This window comes from Myxocyprinus asiaticus, chromosome 8 (assembly GCF_019703515.2).
Source record: "Myxocyprinus asiaticus isolate MX2 ecotype Aquarium Trade chromosome 8, UBuf_Myxa_2, whole genome shotgun sequence".
Taxonomy (NCBI): domain Eukaryota; kingdom Metazoa; phylum Chordata; class Actinopteri; order Cypriniformes; family Catostomidae; genus Myxocyprinus; species Myxocyprinus asiaticus.
Window position 1 is genome coordinate 53,336,676 of NC_059351.1, and position 23,520 is coordinate 53,360,195.

General features: G+C 36.8%; 3 protein-coding genes across 3 annotated transcripts in view; 2 read left to right on the forward strand and 1 right to left on the reverse strand.

The window, feature by feature from the left end:
* LOC127444814 (uncharacterized) overlaps positions 1-7,612 on the forward strand; it is a 40,840-nt gene extending 33,228 nt beyond the window's left edge. Inside the window, exons 22-30 of the mRNA XM_051704355.1 lie at positions 518-788; positions 963-1,016; positions 1,165-2,953; positions 4,356-4,529; positions 4,612-4,782; positions 5,831-6,004; positions 6,118-6,291; positions 6,666-6,712; positions 6,864-7,612. Coding sequence (XP_051560315.1) covers positions 518-788; positions 963-1,016; positions 1,165-2,953; positions 4,356-4,529; positions 4,612-4,782; positions 5,831-6,004; positions 6,118-6,291; positions 6,666-6,712; positions 6,864-7,408 — 3,399 coding nt within the window. The 3' untranslated portion in view covers positions 7,409-7,612. The remainder of the gene's footprint in view (positions 1-517; positions 789-962; positions 1,017-1,164; positions 2,954-4,355; positions 4,530-4,611; positions 4,783-5,830; positions 6,005-6,117; positions 6,292-6,665; positions 6,713-6,863) is intronic.
* A 747-nt stretch (positions 7,613-8,359) lies between these two features.
* The window catches only part of LOC127444816 (uncharacterized), a 93,907-nt gene continuing 78,746 nt past the window's right edge, over positions 8,360-23,520 (forward strand). Inside the window, 9 exon segments of the mRNA XM_051704356.1 lie at positions 8,360-10,254; positions 10,699-10,915; positions 11,043-11,212; positions 12,399-12,543; positions 14,848-15,024; positions 15,110-15,303; positions 15,448-15,624; positions 21,406-21,524; positions 22,252-22,383. Coding sequence (XP_051560316.1) covers positions 10,007-10,254; positions 10,699-10,915; positions 11,043-11,212; positions 12,399-12,543; positions 14,848-15,024; positions 15,110-15,303; positions 15,448-15,624; positions 21,406-21,524; positions 22,252-22,383 — 1,579 coding nt within the window. The 5' untranslated portion in view covers positions 8,360-10,006.
* On the reverse strand, positions 17,500-22,450 carry LOC127445485 (nucleoredoxin-like protein 1). Its single transcript, XM_051705601.1, has 3 exons — positions 22,229-22,450; positions 21,397-21,730; positions 17,500-21,296 (listed from the first exon to the last, which is right to left on the reverse strand). Exons 2-3 carry the CDS (start codon positions 21,720-21,722, stop codon positions 20,963-20,965), a joined length of 660 nt encoding a protein of 219 aa, XP_051561561.1. The 5' UTR covers positions 21,723-21,730; positions 22,229-22,450; the 3' UTR covers positions 17,500-20,962.

Consider the following 23,520-nt stretch of genomic DNA (forward strand, 5'->3'; position numbering starts at 1 on the left):
CCTTTAAACCCTTACATGACTGTAAAAATATCAATTTAAACAATTTTACAGCTCAAATAATACATGTGTTTTAACAGAAGAATTAATGTGTGCTTTTATAAAAATTTTAAGCTTAACACTTCTGCCTTTAAACCTTCCAGAAATTGGGCCCATTCAATTCCATTGTAAGTGCCTCACTGGAACCTCGATTTTGTTTTTTTAATTTATTTATTACTTTTTTTTTAAGAGGGATGAGTCCAAAAAATTTTTGTGGTAATCAACTTTATGCCACAAATGCTGTCAATTGAGCTTAACTTGTATTGAACCTGGAACATTCCTTTAAAGTAATGAGTATTTAATGGACAGACTATTATTATTATTTTTATGTGGGTGGTGATTGAACATGACCCTATTGTGATAAGTGTAAAATTACTAAGCTGGTGATGATTTAAAGATTCCTGTGTTAATTTGGAAATAGTCCAAATTTACATGGGAGTACCAAGTCTGATCAAATAACTAATCTGGTCTTGTACTAAAGACCCAGGTAGACAAGATGGCATCTATTCCAGAACAGCTTCTGGAAACACTGGATGAGCTGGAAGAAAACAAATTGAAAAGGTTTAAATGGCATTTAAAACAAGAAGGGTCCATTTCAGCTGGTGAATTGGAAAATGCAGATGCCATTGACACAGTGGATCTGATGGTGGAGTGTTATGAACCAGAAGAAGCTATGAAGATCACATTGAACATCCTGAAGAAGATGAAACAAAACCAGCTGGCTGAAGAGTTAAAAAACAAGTACAAGGAAGGTAATAAAAGAAAGCTGAAGCTGTAATATAAGGCAATGTATGAATCTCTCTGTCTCTATTCCAGTGCAAAATAGTTTTATAATATTTAATAAATATGAGTCAGTACTTCTTTGTTGCATTAGTTGACATATGTTTGTCCACCTTTGTTTTTGATAACTGTTGCTCTTCTCATAGGGCTTCAAACACCCTCAGAGGGATCAATATCTGGAAAACATGAAAGAAAACAAGGTATAAACTACTTTTTACTGTCTATAAATGTATTTGCAGCCTGGTCTCATAGAATCACGTTACTCTAAAAAATATCACTGTTTTTATGCTGAAAAATGTTGATGTACAACATGAAATTAAGTCCTTGTGTTCTTGTTTTGCATCACAGAGGAGGATGTCTTGCAAAAAATCATTGCAAACCACAAATACTACATGAAGGAGAAAACTGAACGTGTTTTTGAGGGCAAAAAAGAAAATAAAACACATCTCAAGAAAGTTTACACTGAACTCTTTATCACTGAAGGCGATTTTACGGACGTCAATCATGAACACGAGATTCTGAAGATCGACAGAGCTTTCAAAACCTCAAAATCTGAGGACACGCCAATCAACTGCAATGACATATTTAGCTTATTGAGGCAAAGGGCGGAGGGTAACATTGTTCTGACCAAGGGAATCGCTGGCGTTGGAAAAACCTTCTCTGTTCACAAGTTCATTATGGATTGGGCTGAAGGAAAAGCAAATCAGCATATAGACTGCATGTTCCTGCTTCCATTCCGAGAGATTAACTTGATTATAGATAAAGAGATCAGCCTCAATGAGTTTCTACAGGAATTTTATCCTCAACTGAAAGAGCTCAAGGATACAAAGTTGTATGAAAGTTGTACGATTGCTTTTATTTTCGACGGACTCGATGAAAGTCGTCTTCCGTTGAATTTCATTTGCAAATCACTTCACTGTGTTAATACACGGTCATCTGTTGATGCTTTGTTTACAAGTTTAGTCAAAGGGAAACTTCTTCCATCAGCTTTTATCTGGGTGACCTCACGACCTGCAGCAGCCAATCAAATCCCTCCTGAGTATGTGGGTTTGTTCACAGAGGTGCGAGGATTCGCTGACAAACAGAAGGAGGAATACTTAAGAAAGAGAATCAAAGATGAGACTCAGGCCTCCAAAATCATCTCACACATCAAGACATCTCGTAGTCTCTACATCATGTGTCACATTCCTGTATTTTGCTGGATAGCAGCTACTGTTCTACATGAAATTCTCATCCAGAACAATGGGGAGGACATTCCTTCAACACTTACTGAAATGTACGTTCACTTCCTGCTTATACAAATGAACATGAAGAACCAAAAGTATGATAAAAAAAATGAAAGAGATCGCACAAAGCTATTAGGTTCAAACAAAGAAATGATATTAAAGTTGGCTAAACTGGCATTCGAACAGCTGAGGAAGGAAAATATAATGTTCTATGAGGAGGATTTGAAAGCATGTGGCATTGACTTAATTGATGAGTCAGAGTCTACGGGATTATGCACAGAGATCTTTAAGAAAGACTCTGTGCTTCATAAGATGAAGGTTTATTACTTCATACATCTGAGTGTCCAAGAGTTCCTCGCTGCTCTGCATGTATTCCTCTGCTACCTGAATAAGAACATGGAGGAACTCGATTTTTTCCTGGAGAATTCACGTCCTGAGAAAGACCTGCTGTACGTGTTGCTGAGGAAAGCAATTGACAAAGCCAAGGTGAGCAAGAGGGGGAATTTCGACCTCTTCATCCGGTTCTTGCTGGGCATTTCTCTTGAGTCCAATCAAAAACTCCTCACAGGCTTGTTGACCCACACAGAGGACAGTAAAAGAAGCATCAATAAAACAATCCAATATATCAAGCAACTGCAAAACAACGATAAGTGCCCTGACAAATCCATCAACCACTTTTTCTGCATCCTTGAGCTGCAGGACAGATCCCTGTACCAGCAAATCAGGAAATATCTGAGTTCAGGTGTCATAAACAAACGTCGAGAGATCTCCACCTCAAACTGCTCAGTAATGGTCTATGTGCTCCTGATGTCAGAGGAGGTGTTGGATGAGTTCAACCCAAAGAAGTTCAACCCAACGTATGCAGGATGCAGGAGACTAGTCCCAGTAATTAGATGCTGCAAAAGAGCTCTGTGAGTACATTTTTTTACCCTACTTCCTCTTCTTATTTGTGTGAGATTGCAAGATTCTTGTTAGTATGTTGAATGAAGTACATTGTTTCTTGAGATATTTTCCTCTTTTAAAGAGAAACTTTATTGTGCAGCATTAAGGGTAGGCAATATAATGGTTAAATTGATATCCAAGCTAACAATTTTTGGCATTTTAAGCCACACTTCTGATGCAAAGGCTGTACCAAAAGGTAGGTATCTTATCCTATCTCTCTCATTTAGCCAATTTCTTGGGTATCATTGTATGTATCTGTCCCTGGGTAGGCCATCCCAGAACTCACCATAATGAGCTTGGTGGAAAAATAAATTCAGTATGGCGGATGAAGCGAGAGGATTTTGACCATAAAATTACTTAGAATCCATTTAATACTGAAAAGTACTGATAAATAATTGTTCATTATGATAGAAAACTGACTATTTTACCCATCTCAGTATGCTGTGTGTGAGAAGCGCTATTTGAACAACATTGGAGTTGTCGACTATGTAGAACGTTCCAAACTGGTCTCTTATGAGGCTCCATTTCCGTTAGGATGCTTCTATAGAAGACAGCTGCCTATGTAGGCAGGAGATAGCAAGGCAATGTTTTGAAATGGACCCTAGGAATTGGTCCCCCCAAAAATAGCCAAAGGGGAAACATATGCTAATGTTAGGGGAATGTTCTGTGTTTGCTGGGGTACTGTTTGAAATGTCAACTGATAGGAATTTTCAAGTATTGTTTCCACGACGGTTATGCGAAATGCCGCCGCAGGGTACAGAATGCGAGTTCCAAAATATTTTTTGCTAAAATGTCATTAAATAACATTCTGTAAATAACAGAAAATCCCCAGTGAATGTAACCTCTGCTTCCATTCACTTTACTTTCCGAGGGAAAATTAGGGAGAGCTTGTTTATAAAAAGCTGCGTTGTTTCGAACTGACCCTCCATGAAGCCCTGCTCACGTTAGCTAGTAGCTACTGTTGCTAATTCTTTCAATCTTTCCTACTGGCATTTGTTCTGTAGCAAACACGGGAAGAGATGCAATCACACTAAGTAAATTACCAGAGGAATGATTAAATAACACCTTAGTCAACCGTGCATTTATATGTTCTATGAAGTCACCAAAAGGTTTCCAGTATCTAGAAATATATCTAAAAATGTGTGCATCGTGATACCGTTATTTAACTGAAAATTTAAAATAATACATTTTTGCATATATCGCCCCTATGTAATGTATTATTTGAAATGCATGGTTTCTTGAAATTTTTGTCTCAATTGTAGCTTTATTGTTATAACTCGTTTAATGAAACTTTTTGAGTAATGAGTCTATGCTAATAACTCTTTATGACAGTGAATAAACATTTTTGCTGAAATCTTGCCATCTTGACAGGTTTTCAGACTGTGGACTGACAGAAACATGCTGTGAAACTGTGGCTTCAGCTCTTCAGTTAGAGGACTGCCCCCTGAGCGAGCTGGACCTGAGTGACAATTACAGTATTGAAGCTGGCGTGAAAATGCTCTGTGCTGGACTGAAGAGTCCTCACTGTAAACTAGATACACTGAGGTAGGTGCTGTTTATATTTCTCTGAAAGCATTTTTCAGATGTAAATAGTCTTAAATGTAATGCTGAAATTAAACTATTCCAGGCTGGCCCGGTGTCATTTTGGTCAGGACAGCTGCAGGGAGCTGGTGTCTGCTCTCAAGATAATCACATGTCATCTGGCTGAGCTTGACCTCAGCAGCAATGATCTGCACGACTCTGGACTCCAACAGCTCTTACGTGGAATGGACAACACAGAGAGAAAACTTAAAATTCTCAGGAAAGTATTAACAATATTTGTGTGATTCTTAAGAAAATATCTTGGTCCTCTTTTACTCCAAAATCAAAAGAAACAAATAAGAAATTATGTTTCGCATAAAGAAAATTTAGTCTGTTTTAGGTCCAATTAAGATTTTTTACATTGTGATGTTACTTGCATAAGTTAGCCACATTTTACCCCCCAATTCTCATTACTGCAGAAAAAGATGGCCCATTTGATATTCTCATTATTGCAACGTAAAAAACAAAAAACATTATTTAAACTGTTAAGTATTTATTCATCATAGTAGAATTGCCTTAGTACTACCATTCAGTTTCGCTGATTTTACTTTTTCATTTAGTTTCAATGTACAACTGTAATAATGAAATATATATAAAGTTATTATTATTTTTTTATTTTGGGTTAAATATAACCAGAACATTTTGTGACAGTTTTTGTGAGAATCACCCATTATTTTTACAGCAGTGTGGTGTCTAACAGTGGAGTAATTTGATTTTATTATAATGGGTACCATAATTATTAAGTACAATAAAATCACGTAAAAATAGGGAAACACATTAAACATTTGATAAGAGTAGTTTTCCACTGTATCTAAAAAAATACGGTAAACTGAAATTCTGACATTTGAAATTAATTTCAGTAAACTGAAAATTCTTCTACTCACCCACTATTTGTGTGTGTGTGTGTGAGTGTGATGCACTTATTTTATTTATTTATTTTTATTATTATTAATTTTGTTTTGCAGAATGGTCTTTGTAATTTTTTTTTTTTTTTCCCCAAACCTTTTTGCCATATGGCAGACACTGGCCACTGTGGTTGTGTGGTAAAGTTCCACCTAGACATTCTGCTAGATCTTTTTTTCTGTTCCTCTGATAAAAATAATAATAAGTAAAAAAAAACATCATGCATGCTTCCAATGATTTGAAGCTGGGCAGATGATGAAATAACTTAAAGGATCAGTTTATCAATATGTATAATTTTTTGTAATAAGTTTATTAACAACGATATAGACACAGATTTAAGAATGCCTTAAAATGTTCTAATGCAGGTTGAGCTGGTGTAACCTCACTGGGAAGAGTTGTGAGATTCTTGCCATGATTCTTAGCTCAGATTCCCTCCTGAGAGAGCTGGATCTGAGTAACAATGACCTGCAGGATTCAGGAGTGAAGCTGATCTCTGATGCACTAAAGAGTACAAACTGTTCATTGGAGATACTGGGGTAAGACTTTAAGATCATTTAGTGAATCACAACATGTTTTTCTTTGTTTTGTCCTATGTTTCCTCTCTTTTTTGTAGAGATTAATTTATGCTATTTGCTTTATTCCTCTCTAGATTATCAGGTTGTATGGTGACAGAGGTTGGCTGTTGTTATCTGGCTTCAGCTCTGAGTTCAAACCCATCACACCTGAAAGAGCTGGATCTGAGCTACAATCACCCAGGAGAATCAGGAGTCAAACTGCTCTCTGAGAGTCTCAGTGATCCAAACTGTACACTACAGAAACTCAAGTAAGTAGTGGGTCGGTAGCTGGGTTTCCATCCATAAATTTCTATATGAATTTTGGGATATTGCAGAAAAAAATGCTGGATGGAAAAAACAAGATGCTAATAAATTCTCCAAAATATGCATACATAACTAATACGTTTGCTTGAATTGGATACATTTTATTCAATGTTATTCTATATAATGATTTTTTTATTCAATAAGAAGACATGCCAATAAATTTGGATAAAAACACATTAACCAAATATAGAAATATTCTGTTGATGTGCATCAAAAATGTCATGTGACTGCCTCAATAAGCCATGTGAAATCAAATTTTTCATTTTGACAATTTTTCTTCATTGTAAATATATTTGTATAACTTATTAAATTTCTGCAGAATTGATCCTAATGGTCAGCACTTCATCAAGTCAGGGATAAGAAAGTGTAAGTCTGTGTCTACCTTTCTTTCCCTCTGTTTTTTATTGGTGTAAAAGGAAGTACACATTTACACACATTATAAAAAGAACATGTGTAGAAAGAAAGATAGCAAAATAGTGGTTTATTTCTCTAATATAAATTATGTTCTGTCTCATAGATGCCTGTAATCTTACACTGGATCCAAACACAGCACACGTTGAGCTCTTTCTCTCTGAAGAAAACAGACGGGTGACACAAGTAACTGAGAAGCAGCCATATCCTGATCATCCAGACAGATTTGAACCCTGTCGCCAGGTTCTGTGTCGAGAGAGTCTGATTGATCGCTGTTACTGGGAGGCTGAATGGAGCTATTCAAAGGGGGTGGTGGGGGTGACGTACAAATGCATACCTCGCAAAAAAGATAATCTTGCTGTGGTGGAGGCCAGTCAGCTTGGAAACAATGATATGTCATGGAAGCTTACCTGTGGGGTAATTACATATGTTTCTCACAATAAAGTGAACATTAATATAAAGGCTCCAAGCTCTCGTTCATCCAGAGCAGGAGTGTATGTGGACTCGGCAGCCGGCACTTTATCCTTCTACAGCATTTCTGACACGCACACACTTACACACTTGTACACATTCCTCACTTCCTTTAAGGAACCCCTCTATGCTGTATTTAATGTGGAAAGTGGCACTTTGTCCTTGTGTCAGATGGAGTAACCCAAAACCCTCTTCAAAATAACATTAATTCACTCTAGAAACTCATTTTTACTTTATTACTGTTTTTGTCTTATCTCAAGAAACATTTACTTAAGAACCAAAATTGAATATTAAGAAATTAAAACTTGTTTTCATAAAATGTATTTTGAAATGTTATCTTTCTTACCACATTGTAAAATTGCCTTTTTTTTTTTTTTTTTTTTTAAACATACATCCAACAAGATTTAATGAGGTTTGTTTAAAAAAGGGGGAAAAAAACAGTGGGAGAAGAAGGCTGTTAAAGGAATAGTTCACCCAAAAATGAAAATTTGCTGATAATTTACTCACCCTCAGGCCAACCAAGATACATATGACTTTTTTTCTTTATCAAAACAGGATTAAAGTTTTTAGGAATGTATCCCAGGTTTTTAGCTTCATCCAATGCAAGTGAATGGACACCAATTTTTGATGGTCAAAAAAGCATATTTAGGCAACATCAAATTAATCCACACGACCCAGCCGATCAATAAACGTCTTCTGAACTGAAACGATTTGTCATTTTAAGAAACAAATCTATAATTATATACTTCTTAACTACAAATTTTCGCTTCCGCCCAGCTCTGGAATGCACGTTCACGAGAGGGGCGAGTTCACGACCTCTTGCGTTCCCCTTCTCCTCTAAGATTAAAATCTTCCGACATCGTGGTTTACAATAGTTTTGGACTGTTTTAGTTTCTGAACTGCGCTTGGTCTGTGGTCTGTGGACGTTCCTCTTGTTAACAGTGTCGTGCTTCCTGCTTCCTCCTCCACGCGTGACCTTGCCATCGCGCTTACGTCCTCTCGTGAACATGCATTCCAGAGCTGGGCGGAAGAGAAAATTTGTAGTTAAAAATGATATAATTATTGATTTGTTTCTTAATGACCAATTGTTTTGGTTCAGAAGACGTTTATTGATCGGCTGGGTCATGTGGATTACTTTGATGTTGCCTAAATATGCTTTTTTGACCATCAAAAATTGGTGTCCATTCACTTGGCAGAGGCAGATTAACAAATCTCTCTGCACTACTACCACTAAAAAGATATATTTACATTTTAATATATTCATTTAGCCACTTTTATCCAACACTCAAAAAAATTCATCTTTGGCTGAACTTGATTTAATCGTGGACAGTTGTTCCACTAAACTTAAAATTTCTATGTAATCTCAACTGAAATAATTTGTGTAGAGGGACCCTCTTTGAATTGTGTAAACCCAACAAAATTAGACATGTCAAATTAACTCAAAATTTCTTCACCATATTGGTAACCCCAAAAACTCCAAAATAACAGAAACTCCTCTAAATCTCAACATAACAAAACATTAAACACTAGCAAGTCTCCCCCTTTATCTTCATCTTGCACAAAAATAAAAAATAACACTTAATTTTAACATTTACTCTACCTATCTAGAACTAGAAATCCCTTGCCAAGTTTCATTTAACCAATAAAAAAAAAAAAAATATTCGTTAAAGTAAACTTTTTTTCATTGAAACAACTCAGTTCAATTATATTTACTTGGTGGCATGCATGTTCTGAGTAATATAAACAAGGGAGGATTCGGTAACCTAAAAATATTGAAAGTTCTTTTTTTTTTTTTTTTTTAGTGGAAACAAGTTGCAAATGAGGAGTACAACACAAGTGCTGCAGTACTTACTTTAAAATATACATGCATATGTACATCGCATATGCATACCTAAAGAACGTACTGTTTTACCGGCAGAGAAGTGCATCCTGCATAAAAAAACAACACGTACTCTGACAGAATGCAATTTCGGTTGCAGTGATAGTCATAAAAATCTGCAGTTAACTAAAAATTTTGCTTCAAGAAAGAGGACGTGATTTATGGCAAAGGGAATCAATTAAACATTTATGTGAATGTTTAGTGGAGTTCCCACTAAACCTAAATGATCATTTATTTTAACTGGTTCATTTACATGAACAGATTCATTTAAATTATTCAAAATTCCCAGTGCTACGTGAGATTGTTAAAAGTATTGCTACTTTAAGTTAGTCCTCAACACTGGAATACATTCCCCTATTTCCAGAAACAAATAAACCAAATTTGTTGGTGATATGAAAGTAAAATTATTTGTCATGGCAATCAAGCACCTTAAAATTGAAAACTAAACTGAAAGTGTTTCTGTCGTGTGTGTGCGCATGTTTTTGTTGTGTGTTTGATGTGGGCAGTGATGTGAACTAGTAGAAGAGTTTCCGTTTCTGTTTTTTGTTTTTTGTTTTTCATTTACGGTAAATGACCTGATGAGCGTGAAGACTCCTGGAGATCTGAAAATCAGCGCTGATACTGAGAAACATAACTTTTTACTCAGGTAAGAATACAGGCAAATGCTGTGATGATTTTGTGTCAAGTACACAGATTACAGCAAAGTATGTGTGAGTGTGTGTGTGAGTATATGTGCTGAACAAATGTGTCTGGTATGCTAGTAACAATTGAATTAATCAGTGCAGTGAAAGATGTAGTCGTTAAGTTTTGGCTTTATATTTCTGCCCGAACTTGCTTGTACTCATCTATGTAATTCTGTACATGTGTGAGTGTTAACAGACTCTTAATGTGAGGGCAAGATGACAGACGTGTGCATCATGATAGAGCCAGACTTCCGTGAGTCAGTGGAGGACACTGGTGAACTTTCAGCACCTGAGTTTATGTGTCACTGTTGCTATGAAGTCCTCGTAGATCCCACTACACTGAACTGTGGACACAGTTTCTGTCGGCATTGTCTGGCACTGTGGTTGCATTCCTCTCAACGGACCGAATGTCCAGAATGCAGAGAGAGATGGCAGGGGTTTCCCAAAGTCAACATTCTCCTCAGGTGAGAGAACCATCACAATCTAATTAACATCGGCTAAACATCTTGAAATGATCAGATTTATAAACATTCCAAATCATGAATGTCTCAAAAACATCTGCTGAATGTCATATTGATATCCGAGAGGAAACATCTTATAGATGTATTGCAGATGAGCAAACAACTTAAAAATACCTCTTTCAGACTGTAAATACAAATCAATTGAAGTATGGGTTAGTACGTGTCAGTAGTGTGCATGCACTCACGGTCAAAAGAGTATAGTCTGAGAAACTAGAGTGCCCGACCGCGTGTGAGACGCAACAGCAGAAGGAAGAAGTATTCCCTAGCCTGAATGAGCCAAGAAGCTGTCAAAACTCCTGTTTTTGTAGACGGCTTATGCAGTTTTGAAACAAACCCTCCGAAACTGTTTGTGTGTTTATTTTTGGATTTGTGTATGTGTTTTTCCAGGGACATGGTGGAGAAGAAGTTTCCCGCTGACATAAACAGACGGAGGTCAGCTGTTCAGAGTGACCCACGGTTCTGTCAGGTTCTCCAGGTGTTCCAGCAGTACGGACAGATGCTGACCCGTCACGCACCTGTATCAATAGACCTACAGCAAGTAGTGCAGCAAGCTGTACGAAACGGCTTTTTTTCTGGAGTCCTAATGGCAATGATCTGTGTAGGGGTGAGTCTCTTTATCTCTCTCTCTCTACACACACACACACACACACACACACACACAGATTGAAGAGTTCCTGATGAGGTGAGTTTGTGAATAAGACTTAATAATCACTGTGTGTGAATGTTTGTAGGTGTTGTTGTTACGGTATCACTGGATCAGTACTGATTCTAATCATGATGTCTTGATCCGAAGACCAATCAACAGGTGGAATGCTGATGATGTCAGTCTGTGGGTGGAGCATCTGGGTCCCTGGACCAATCAGTACAGAGAAACATTCCACAGAGAACGAATCAACGGCAGGTGGGTTAACACAACTACAAAAGTTATAATAGCTTTGCTTTCTTTAAATTCGTTTTTATTTTAATTCTATTTTCAAGTTTACTTTAATTATGGTTTATTTTCATGAATGGTTAATTTTTTAAAACTTTTTTATTTTAAAAACTACATATAAACTGAGCAAGACCTTTGGATTTAAGATTACTTACACTGGTGTGTGCATTTTTCATTTCCCTTTTTGATTTGTAACCAGCAAAACCAAATAAACAAGAAAAAAATAAAACAATTCTAGAGCAAATAGTTATCTAAAAATGGATGTCCACATATTTTTTATTTTTACCGTTTTATTTAAGTTACCATTTTACCGTAAAAAACCGGCAATGACAAAATAAGTTATAAAATAATACATTTAGTGAGGTTTTTGTTTGAAACCTGGTTTTCCTGTAACTCAACTAGTGGAACATTGTGCTTGCAACGGCAGTGTTGGAGGTTCAATTCATAGGGAACACATGTACTGAAAATATACACCTTGAATTCACTGAATTCACTCAAATCATATTCTGAAACTAGATGGAAAGAGCAGTTTTGACTTTTTAGTTTTTTTGTGTACTCCTGAACTAGGCTGTTTATTTGGTATGATTTTTTTGCAGTTAGTGTTAAGACTTTTTTATTGGAAAACAAACTTTTTAGTTTTTCAGTTACTTTAACATTTTTATAACATTTACAAAAATGTTTTTCAGTAAATCAGTAGTTTATATTTTACAGGTATATAATAAAACGCAAAGTTGTTTTATTTGACTTATATTCTTTTTATATGAATGAGTTAATTATTTTTGTATAATTCTATCCCTAAACATACCCATCACATAAACCTTTTTTGGATTTTATTTAGGAAATTATTTAGTTCCTTATTAAGCTGTATTCACCATGTTGGGAGGTCCCACAGTGTAGGTGATTTCAGGTTTTTCTAGACATTTGGTCTGCACACACAAACACAGTTGTTTAATGCAAAATTTTACAAGTTTTTCAGAGGATTAAAAAAACATAATTAAACAAGTTAAATATGTCTATTCTGAGCCCTAACAAAAAAAAAAAAACTGAATATAACAAAAAAACTAAAACTAACAAAGACCGAAAACTAATGAAAACAAAACAACAATGGAATGACATTGTAACAGCACTTGTGTGATGTACTATATTTGTGTGTCAGTTTATTGACTCGTCTCGAGGATGAAGAACTGTCTGCTGCTCCGTTCAGGATTGAGAATCTGTCACACAGACGAGTCATATTGGAGGAAATCCAGAGAATCAAAGACCTCGGAGTTCAACTTCCACAGAACCTCTGGGAATACAAGGTGTGTGTGTGTGTGTGTGTGTGTGTGTGTGTGTGTGTGTGTGTGTGTGTGTGTGTTGTCATGTGTTTCTGAATATTGTCTGTATTTCACTCAGAAGAGAGTTTAGTAAAGTTTAAGTTAAGTTTTGACTGAGAACTAAATCACAAAACAATTATGCATGTTTGTCTAATACGCAGATACACTGTAGTGACTTAAATTGCTGAGTCACTTGTTTATTTCATATAGCAGACAATAGTGGCACAGCAGGATTTGCTGCATTTCTCAGAAAAAGATCTATTAAAAATACTTGGTGCAAACATAGGTTTACTTTCAGTTTTATCTTTAGAAACAGTTTTCACGTTGATGACACACATAGAATTTAAAGGAATAGTTCACCCTAAAATGAAATATTCAGTCATTGTTTACTCACTCCTGTGTTGTTATAATCACATATGACTCTCTTTCTTTTTCTTAACACAAAGGGAGAAATTGTGAAAATATGTTGCATTTTATTTTATGCATTTTAATGGCAGTTTATGGTGACCACCTCTTCAAGCTTCAAACGAACACAAAAGTATAATTCAGAAGTCTAATAAATTATTCTATGAGACTCATGATTGTTATGATGCATCTGTTCTGCCACGGAGCTCAACTCGCATAGTTTTCCATTAAATTCGACCCAGATCATTATCATAGGACAAAGAAGATTATTTATTCTAGCATCAGTGGATGATATATTGTGTATGTATATATATATATATATTTAGTCTACACAATGTATTTTCAGTTACAGTTATGTCTTTTTGTGGTTTACTACCCATTTGTTCTTCTGAGTTAACAAAAATATTTTTAACAGATGTTCCTTTTCTGGATTTTTAATAGGAAATAGTTTTAAAAGTTTGGTTATTCAGACAATCACAGTAAAGGCGGTTGTTCACCGGATGAGAAGCACCACGCGACGTCGCACAGGTATCAAACACAGGGCACGTCGATGCGATTTATGTGGCAGAGAGTACACGCAAAAATTACCAAGGTTTTTCACTTCTTAAACAATGAACAAGGCTAGAGTAAATAATATATGTCCATTCATAATGATTTGGGTCAAATTTAATGGAAAATATTCGAGTTGCGCTCCGTGGCGTGGCAGAAATTTGAGCAGCCTCCGGAGTCGTAGGTGGGCACCGCCGACAGACGGCGAGTGGCGGCAGCAGTGTGCGTACATTCATAGAAAACAACTGTTTCTAATATAAGAACGCGCCATGTCGTCCACAAGATGCATCCGGCGTGCGACCCCCTTAAGACATCCAGTTAGCAAGGTAGTCAGAGAGACCATCTGATGGATGGATAGATAGATAGATAAGAGAGAGCAGATTAAAGGCCTTTTGTGGGTTTGTTTATATTTGAATTTTTGACAGTTGGAGTTTGAATTAACGAGCATTCCACTACCCATTTAAAGATTCCATCATTGTAAGGCAACGTCCACACTAATATGTTTTCGTTTGAAAGCGCATCTTTTTCTCTACGTTTTGACCTTCCGTCCATACTAACGGCATTTTTGACAGCGAAAACTGAGCTTTTTGAAAACGTTCTCCCAAGTGGTCAAATTTGAAAACGTCGTCTTTGCGTTGTAGTGTGGACTGGGAAAACGATATATCTGAAAATTATGACTTGTTTGCTGTGATGTGACGCAGTCATGTGATCCATTCAACCACAACAACCAAGATTATAGCAGCGCTGTGTTCCTGATATCTTTGGTAGTGTTGTTAAAGATAACTGTTATTTTGTACAATCTTCACACTGCATTCTTTCAAAGGAGATGGGAAATTCACTCGAAATTGGTGTCCAGCAGCAGAACACGAGGACCATTGCATTTCATACGAACATGGAACACCAATTTTTTGCATGCGCAGTAAGGGGATTTAAGTGTTTTCATAAGTTTCAGAGTAGACGAGCAACTTTTTGAAAAAACAACAGTGTGGACGGAGAGCGTTTTGAAAACGAAAATGCCGTTTTCAAATTTATCTGGATGAATGTAGACATAGCCTAAGTCTACTGTATTTTTCCCATTTTTGAATTCCCGTTATGGGAAAACTGTAAGTCAAATCAGTTAGAAAAGATATAGCACACTAAGTCAGAACAGTCTGAAATTCTGTGCAAAGTTTAGCTTGGATATGAGCTAGTCGTGGTTTAGGGATTTTGGAAAATACTTAAACCAAGTCTGTACAATAACAGTATGTTGGATTTGTCAAGTCAACATAATAACTTTGGTATGCATTGTCCTTCTCTCATGGGGTGTGTGTGATTTCTCTTTCTCTCTCTCTCAAGGTGGCAAATTTTGGAAAGTCCCTGTTTCTGCTGATTGGTCTGAGAGACTTTCCACGTCTCACTCTGTTCTACTTGTACCTGTTTGATTATGATGACACCTTTTTTCCCTTCATACACACCTGCTGCCCTGCACACACAAACAACACAATGCTAAACGGCCCACCCAACAACATGCTGGTATGTGTGTGTGAGGACTCTCTATATTGTTCATGTACAACAATCAAACACAAAAACTGAAAGTAACTTTTCGTGTGTGTAGCAGAGGCCAAGCTGGCGTCAGTGGGTGGAGTTTCTGGTCAAGTGCGCTCTGTTGCCCTATCAGCTGCTGATGGACTTTGCATGGGATTGGCTGAATGTTCATTACTGGACGTCACGGGTTGTCATTGTTAATGCTGTGATACTATCACTTCATGATTTCTTTTACATCTGGACACTGTGGAGGACAGGACAGATGAGGTACACACACACACATTCCCAACATATGCACAATGCAACACTCATACACACAGCGACACTTATTGTTTTAGTGTTTTCAGACATTTCCTTAGCAGAAGGAAGATTCCACTCACAAGTCAAATGCTGTTTGCATGTGAATTTCAGGATGCTTCCTAAGAGGATGTGGAGGATGCTGTCATATCCATTATAGTTTGTGCTGCTGTGGCCTGTGATCCCTCAGTTCATCTGTAACTTCCTGTTCTACTGTGGACTCTATTTCAGCCCAATCATTCATATAATACTGATGATAAGAATATTTAAGAATCCAGATATACTGCTGCAGTAGATGTGACACGCATGTCACTGGGTTATTTCCCTGCTAGAACTTCGTAAATGGAAACAGTTGAACAAAATGAACCGCTTTAAAATGGGTTAATTACCTCACTCAAACACATCTGCACAGACAATAAATCCAATAAACAGGTGAACTTGAACGAAGTTATGTGCTAGTCAGAATGTGTAACTTGCGTTGTGAATTAGGTAATTCACAATGAAAAAGGTAAATAAATAACAGTCTCTAAAGCATGAAGAATTAAAATACAGTAACTTCTAAAAAGTTGCTAATACTTCAGTATGTTCATAGCTCGTGCTATTATTTCAGGTTTTCACAACAAGGACAGTTGTATTTTGTTGTATTTTTTGTATGTCTGATATGTTCATTACACATTTATATTAAATTATTATTATTTTTAAATTAGTTTAAATTAATAAGTGTTTATACATATTTGTAAATGTTTGAATATTTTATTAAAGTTTGGTCTGTTACAGATTGACACATTTTTTTGGTTATTTTGGACATTATTATCAACTGAAATGTTATTTTGTTGACTAAAATGACATGCCATTTCAGTCAGTGTTAAACTCTGTTAAGGAATAATATTAAAATAAGGAATATTACATGACAAAACAGTACTACGTGTAAAGGACATTTTTGTCAAAAGACTAAAACTATGACTAAAATTGCAAAAAAAAAAAAAAAAATGTAAACAATTGTGGGATGTTCAATATTTGAAAGAGGATCCATGACAACAGTCAGTATTTGTCTTCAGATTAAGGTAATAAGATGCTGAAATCAAAGTATCCATAAATCCCAAATATTAAACAAGTCTCAAATGGAGCTTACAATGGCAGAATTTACAAAAATGGGACGGTAGAAAAATTGCAGGAAGCAAGAATGCATAAAAAAAATATGTACGTTAATATCAAGCAATATAAGCATGTTAAATCGAATGTATATTTCTGATTCTAAAATCTGAATGGATGTGCCACATCTAGCTGATATATACACAAAAGTTGTTCAGCTCCAGTTTATGTTGTTCACCAGCAAAATCAAAGCCTTTATTAAGTCTAATGAACAATATGCAACATACTAAAATTGTGATTTATTTTTTGAACATCAGTATGTTGCATTTTACAGGCTATGTGTAAAATATTTTACCACAACTTTTAAACAGTCTACTTCAGGTAATAAGAAAATAAAAATTCTGAACTCTGAAACTGACTGCGTATGTTAATTAGCTGATTCGCTGAACACGTGAAGGAGAAGGCATGAAAAAAATAGCTTGTATCGAGGAATGAAGTAAATTAAGATCCGAGAACACATTGTGTAATTTTAACCATCTTTCTATTGCTTTTAGGTGTATGCAGCAGTGTTATTAAACTAAAGCTAAAATGAAAACTAAATGAAAATGCATTTCTGTTAAACTGAAATCAAAACAAATACTGACATTATTGGAAAAAACTGAATCTAAACTAAAATACTTATTTATAACTCCAACCAGGGCCGGTCCTACCCCATTTGGCACCCTAGGCGAGACCCTCACATACTTATTGGCTTAGTAGATCTGCGCCCTCGAAGCGATGCTGCCCTAGGCACTCGCCTATGTCGCATAATGGGTTGACCGGGCCTGACTCCAACTATCTTAAATAAAAATGACGTCTAATTAATTTCAGTTTTAGTGTTTGATACACAATATATTATAACATTTGAAATGATACAATCCACTTTAATTTAGTAATCACATTTTAATAAGAATATCCTGAGAAATTTGATAAATGATACCAGTAAATGCTTTGGCAGCCATAAAACTGCCATTATAACAAATACTAAAACTAAAATAAAAACTAATTAAACAGAAACTAGAAAATGCTGAGAAAACCAAAAACTTGAACTGACAAAGTGTGAAAAATAACGAAAACTAAACTGGAATCACAATTTGAATATAAAATAGAAATAAAAACTAAATTGAAAATCAAAAACTATAATAACCCTGGTATGCAGTTCCTTAATCAGGTTTTACTAATATTTAATTCACAAGTCTTTAAATGTCAATAAATGAAACATTTTGTAATTACAAACATATGTGTAGGGTTATGTTCTACCTAAGGGTAATGGTGCAACGCTCACATATTTAGTAGTGCGTAAATTGTGATTTAGTGCCCATTTACACCACAACAACGCTAAGTTGTAACTTACGTATCGCTGGTGCTACCGGCCCCAGAGCACCAAGACAAGCAACCAATCCCGTCGAAGCATGGCACAGAGAAGAAGCCCGCACGTCCTTATCTTGTCGCTTCGTTCGGAGAATCGGAGTTTCACTTTTACTCTTTTTTTTTTTTTTTTTTTTTTTTGGAAAATGTAAAGACCTCCCACAACAGTCTATATATTGTAAACATGTTTCTTCTTTACTACGTGGCGCATCTCTCAGAATTTAACATCTGGCCAAGAATCAGAACGTATTGATGGGTCCAAAAACTTACACATTCCATTATGAAACAATGAAAGTACAGTTTTGATCTAGTATTTGAGAAATCTTCACTGAACATATGTTTTTTTATGGACTTCAAGGAGGCTGTTGCCTCACTGGGAACAACTGTCGGTACACAATGTTGATAAATGGGATCTCAGGAACCTTTCATTTCGCCTTTGCAAATCAGTGAATCAGTTTCAGATAATCATATAATCATATACATTCTTTAGTTCAGTTGTTTGCTTATATATCACTTCCAGTTCCAATTAGATGGCAAACTACTGACTGGAGCGTAAGGAAATGCACATTTTTAATGTTATTCTTTCTTCAGCAGACAGTATAAAATAATTAATTTCAAGTTTACCTTAAAGTTTCACATTTATTTCGAAGTATTTAAAATGCCACCGCTTTTTATGCAGCCCTAATCAATTTCTTAAGTACAAAGCGATGTCTCAACCCACTTAACTAAAAAAAAAAAAGGTAAATTATACATTTCGGACGACAACTAATTCCAGGACAAGTGAAACCGCCTCAGACATGCGTCGCATATTACACAGTTTTATGATATTAAATGATCGAATGAGCGCAAGGTTGGGAAGACAGCAAACAGTGATTATTACAGGGATGACAGAGAACTCAAGAAGAGAAGTGCAAGGACGTGACGCCAGAAAATTCACTGTAAAATGGACATTTTGGCCGTAGATGGTTTATTATTCTATTGGATTATAAATATATATGGAAAACATTAAGAGATCACTGCAAAATGATCAGTTTCTCTGGATTTACTCTTTATAGGTATGTGTTTGAGTAAAATGAACATTTTTGTTTTATTCTATAAACTAATGACAACATTTCTCCCAAATTCCAAATAAAAATATTTTTATTTGGCTGTATTAAATCATAATAATGCAATGAAAACAAGTTCATATTCATTTTTAAATATCACAATACTAATGTTTTAACTTATGAAGAGTTCAGAAATCAATATTTGGTGGAATAACCCTGCTTTTCAATCACAGCATTTATGCGTCTTGGCAAGCTCTCTACCAGTCTTTCACATTGCTGTTGGGTGACTTTATGCCACTCCTGGTGCAAAAATTCAAGCAGCTCGGCTTTGTTTGATGGCTTGTGACCATCCATCTTCCTCTTGATCACATTCCAGAGGTTTTCAATGTGGTTCAGGTCTGGAGATTGGGCTGGCCATGACAGGGTCTTGATCTGGTGCTCCTCCATCCACACCTTGATTGACCTGGCTGTGTGGCATGGAGCATTGTCCTGCTTGAAAAAACAATCCAACAATCCCCTTGTAGGCCTCTCTAGGTCTCCGTCTAACCATTAGAAGACCAGGTTTTGGGCAAAGCTGAAAATTGGACTCATCAGAGAAGTTGACCTTACTCCAGTCCTCTATGGTCCAATCCTTATGGACTTTTGCAAACCTCAGCCTGGCTCTTCTTTGCTTCTCATTGATGAAGGGCTTTTTTCTAGCTTTGCACAACTTCAGCCCTGCCCCTAGGAGCCGGTTTTGAACCGTCCTCGCCGTGTAATTCACCCCAGCTGCCGTTTGCCATTCTTTTTGTAGGTCACTTGATGTCATCCTACGGTTGTTGAGTGACATTCTAATAAGTTGGCGGTCATCCCGTTCAGTGGAGAGTCATTTTTGCCCTCTGCCAGTCTGTAGATTTGTTTTCCCCAATGTCTGCTGCTTGACCTTGTTCTTATGAACTGGCGTTTTTGAAATTTCAAGGATGGAACCAACCTGATGCTCGCTGTATCCCTCTGCCAGTAAAGCCAGAATTGAACCCTTCTTTTCCACACTGAAAACTTTTCTTTTCAACTCTTTTGGCATGGTCAGTAGTTATTTTTTTATTCCAATTACTTTTGAGGTACTACTAGCACTATTTTTGCCATCCAGCTGGTCCAACTGCAAGAGGATAGTGATGACCACTGCAGTGTTTTTTTATACTTTTCCTCGTTAAATAAGATTTGGTTCAAGTGATCACCTAATTAGTACCCCATTAAGTAGAATGAGGTGTGATTGTGTTGGAATTAAACAGACACTGGAGTGGAATGGCTGTCATACATGTAGAGATGTTGATTTAAGAAAAATTTGGAGTGGTCTCTTAATTTTTTTCCAGAGCTGTATATATATATGCATACTTCACTTTGTCTTTGAAATTCTGTACAATGATAGTACCCTATTTATCTGGGAAATTATGGAAAACTGAAAGAACTCTTTTTAAACAAAATTACATTCTGAATTAAAAACACTCAAGAAAAACTTGTATTAGTAATTTCATAGTTTATTAGTAATTAAAATGTTGAGAGTACCCCAGCCACCGGGGGTTGTGTCAGGAAGGGCATTCGGCGTAAAAGAAACCTGTGCCAAGTCAAATATGCGGATCACGGATGGTCTGTTTTGGCGACCCTAACGGGTGCAGCCGAAAGACGTAGACGATTAGTAATTAAAATGTTGATAAAAGCAGGTGTTAAAAAATAACATGTAAATTGCATATGCATGTACTGTACAAGTCAGACCAAGCATCTATATGCAGTTTATGAGTTTACACCTATAATCCCAGAAATATAAAAAATATTATGCAAGAAGCAAAAATGTAATCGCATTACGGAACTGAGAACTTTGCTCTTCTTGTTTCCTCCATTGGTCTGGAGAACACTACATTGCAAGAAGTATTTTCACACCCGAACTCCACACTCAACATTTAATTTCAAAAACAGCTTAGGGTATTCCAACTTACTTTTTAAATGCTCCAACTTTATCTGTTCAATTCTATGACTTTCCACAACTGTCTACAGCATACCAGATCACTAATGTCAGTGGAGCATCAGTCAGCCAATCAGGATGAGGCAGATCAGCCCCAAGGCCCGCCCCCTCCCCCTCCATCGTTTTCATCATCATTGTCATCTTCTGCACTCATCTCTTTCTTCTTTTCCTTCTTCTTGTCCTCCACCTTATATTTGAGTCTTCGGATGGGATCTGTCATGCTGCGCATTTTGCTCTCGTCAAATTCCTCATTCATCATGAAGTTCCTATCGATGAGCTCTGCCCCTTCCTGCCAGTTGCGGTAGCAGTCCGGCCCAAGCGTGGAGATTTCTGTCACAGCGTTTGGAGAGAGGATCGAGCAGTCTGGACGCAACACCACCACGGTGGGCAAGTCTTGCACTTCAAACATCACGCCCAGCTCCCTGACAGAGACAATGCACATGATACTACAAACACATCTACAAAGCAGAATTAGCATTATGGTATGCCATTTCAAACAAAGCCTGAGTGTTGTGTACTTACTTCCTGTAGGTGTCTTCGTAGGGTAGAAACAGGCAGCGCTTGGGCAGCTCTTTCAGGAACTTCTCCTGCTGCTCCTCCGATGAGTCCAGAGAGATGTACAACAGAACGAGCTGCGCCGAGCGCTCTACGTAAAACTCATCCGTTAGTTTCTTATAGAAGTCTTTGAGCATCGGGGCAAAGTCCTGACACTTCTCACATTCACCAGAGCCAAAGAACAGCATGAGGATCCGGTTCTGAAGACGCAGGATGATCTCGCGCTCGGTGTCCAGCTCATCTTTGTCTTTATTGTTCTTCACCAAAACCTTCCCCAAGAACAGGTCTACCATGACAGGATCTGACGAGAGAGAACATGAGTGGTCATGTTCTGATAAACGTTTACTCAGATGTTCCTAGTATTAACTTAAAGCTATACAATGTAAGAAACTAAAACTTTACATTAATAGGTGGTTTCCTAGGGCACAATGGTCCATAATAATAAATTAGCAGATCATAAGTTTCTGACACGAGAAGGGGCTACAGGGGTCATACCCCCTCACTTTAACCACATGATTCTTAATTTTCAGTCAATCATTTGTGTGTGTCTCTATTTTGAACTCTAAAAAGCAGTAAATTGCCCCATCCTTCATTCGGTGGCGATTTCACACTTAAATTAATTTCAACAGTGTTGAATTTAAAAGTGCTGTAAGCCATGTTAGCCATTCAAGAACTTCCACAGGACATAGCCATTGAATTAGACACGCCCCTCTTTCTAAACTAGCAGATATTTTAAAGAAGATCTTTTCCATTCTATGTAGCCCTGTCTGCTTAAATGTAACATATCCAAACACCTCACCTCAAGTGTGTTGCTGTCCTCAGAAAAGAGTGTGTCGATCACAAGTGAACTGACCATGAGCTTCACTTTCTGGATCTTGACGGTGTTGTTGCGTCTCGTCACTTTCACCCCGTTCAGAGATTACATGGTTAAATCCGAACAGCAGACAGTGTCTAGTATCATTCTGTCGATGTATGTTCAGAGATAAAGTGAACTGTTTATCTGTATGGATGTAGCAAGCAGACCACCTAATCTTTATACATCCGAAGTCATAATCCTATTACGTTTGGATGAGTGAAAGAGAGAGATATTAGACACACAGAGTCTTGGCTGTTTCATCGAAAACAATCGAAGCATCTGCCAAATGTGTTACATTACATGCCTGGCTTGTTTCTTTTTATCGCTATTTTCCTCTAATAATTCTATTTTCCTTCTCTGTGAAGGATTATGACGAAGTTTGTCTGAGATCCTATAAGCCTTCTTGTCTGAAAATACACCAGGGCCTTAATCCAATCAAGACATAGATAACAGGGACAGAATGCAAGTGAATAAAAGATTGATGGATGCAAGGATATGTTTTAAAGAAATGGCTCACCCAAAATGAAAAATCTGTCATCATTTATGCCGTTCTTCTGTGTAACACAAAACTTGCAAAACACCACCAAATTTACGTTGTTCTCTGGAGTGGTAAATCCAGTTCAATTCTTTGGTATAAAAGGCACATTTTGGAGACATACATATTAGCTACATGAAACATATATGTAATGATTAAATACGGATACATTAAAACAAAGTTTTTAACTAAACCGTATGTCACTTTCATTTCTCGAGTTAGTGTAATATGACCACCAGAGGGCACCGCGAGGTGTGGATGGGAGACATTTCAAGTGTATTTTCTTACATTAAATCCCAGTCTAACCCCTGCACCTGGATCTCCTGCATTAGATTCTGCAGGTGTCGTTTGAAGAAAACCTCAAAGCGCAGATCATCTTCAATCACCCGAGACATCGTCAGCCCACAATCTACAATCTACAGATTATACATTATTGCTATTATATATAATTTATTTACACATTCAATATACAAATAATACATAATTAAAGGCTAGATAGTTAATAATAGCATATAATGTTGAAGAAAAATAAAACTGGACCATTGTATATACTCATGCTGAAGTGGAACACTGAACATTTGTTCAGCTGATTGATGAAATCTTCTTTTTGTCTGCACAGGAACATCAGAAGTGTGCCACTGAACATCTGCTTGCCAGTATCTTCACACACTCACCACACAGCAAGGTCTCCTTTAGTGAG

Excerpts from the sequence above, each read along its gene's own strand:
- LOC127445485 (XM_051705601.1), bottom strand. The coding sequence starts at position 21,722 with ATGGTAGACCTGTTCTTGGGGAAGGTTTTGGTGAAGAACAATAAAGAC. Across the intron at positions 21,297-21,396 it reads TACGAAGACACCTACAGGAA|GGAGCTGGGCGTGATGTTTG; the intron begins GTAAGTACACAA and ends TGTCTCTGTCAG.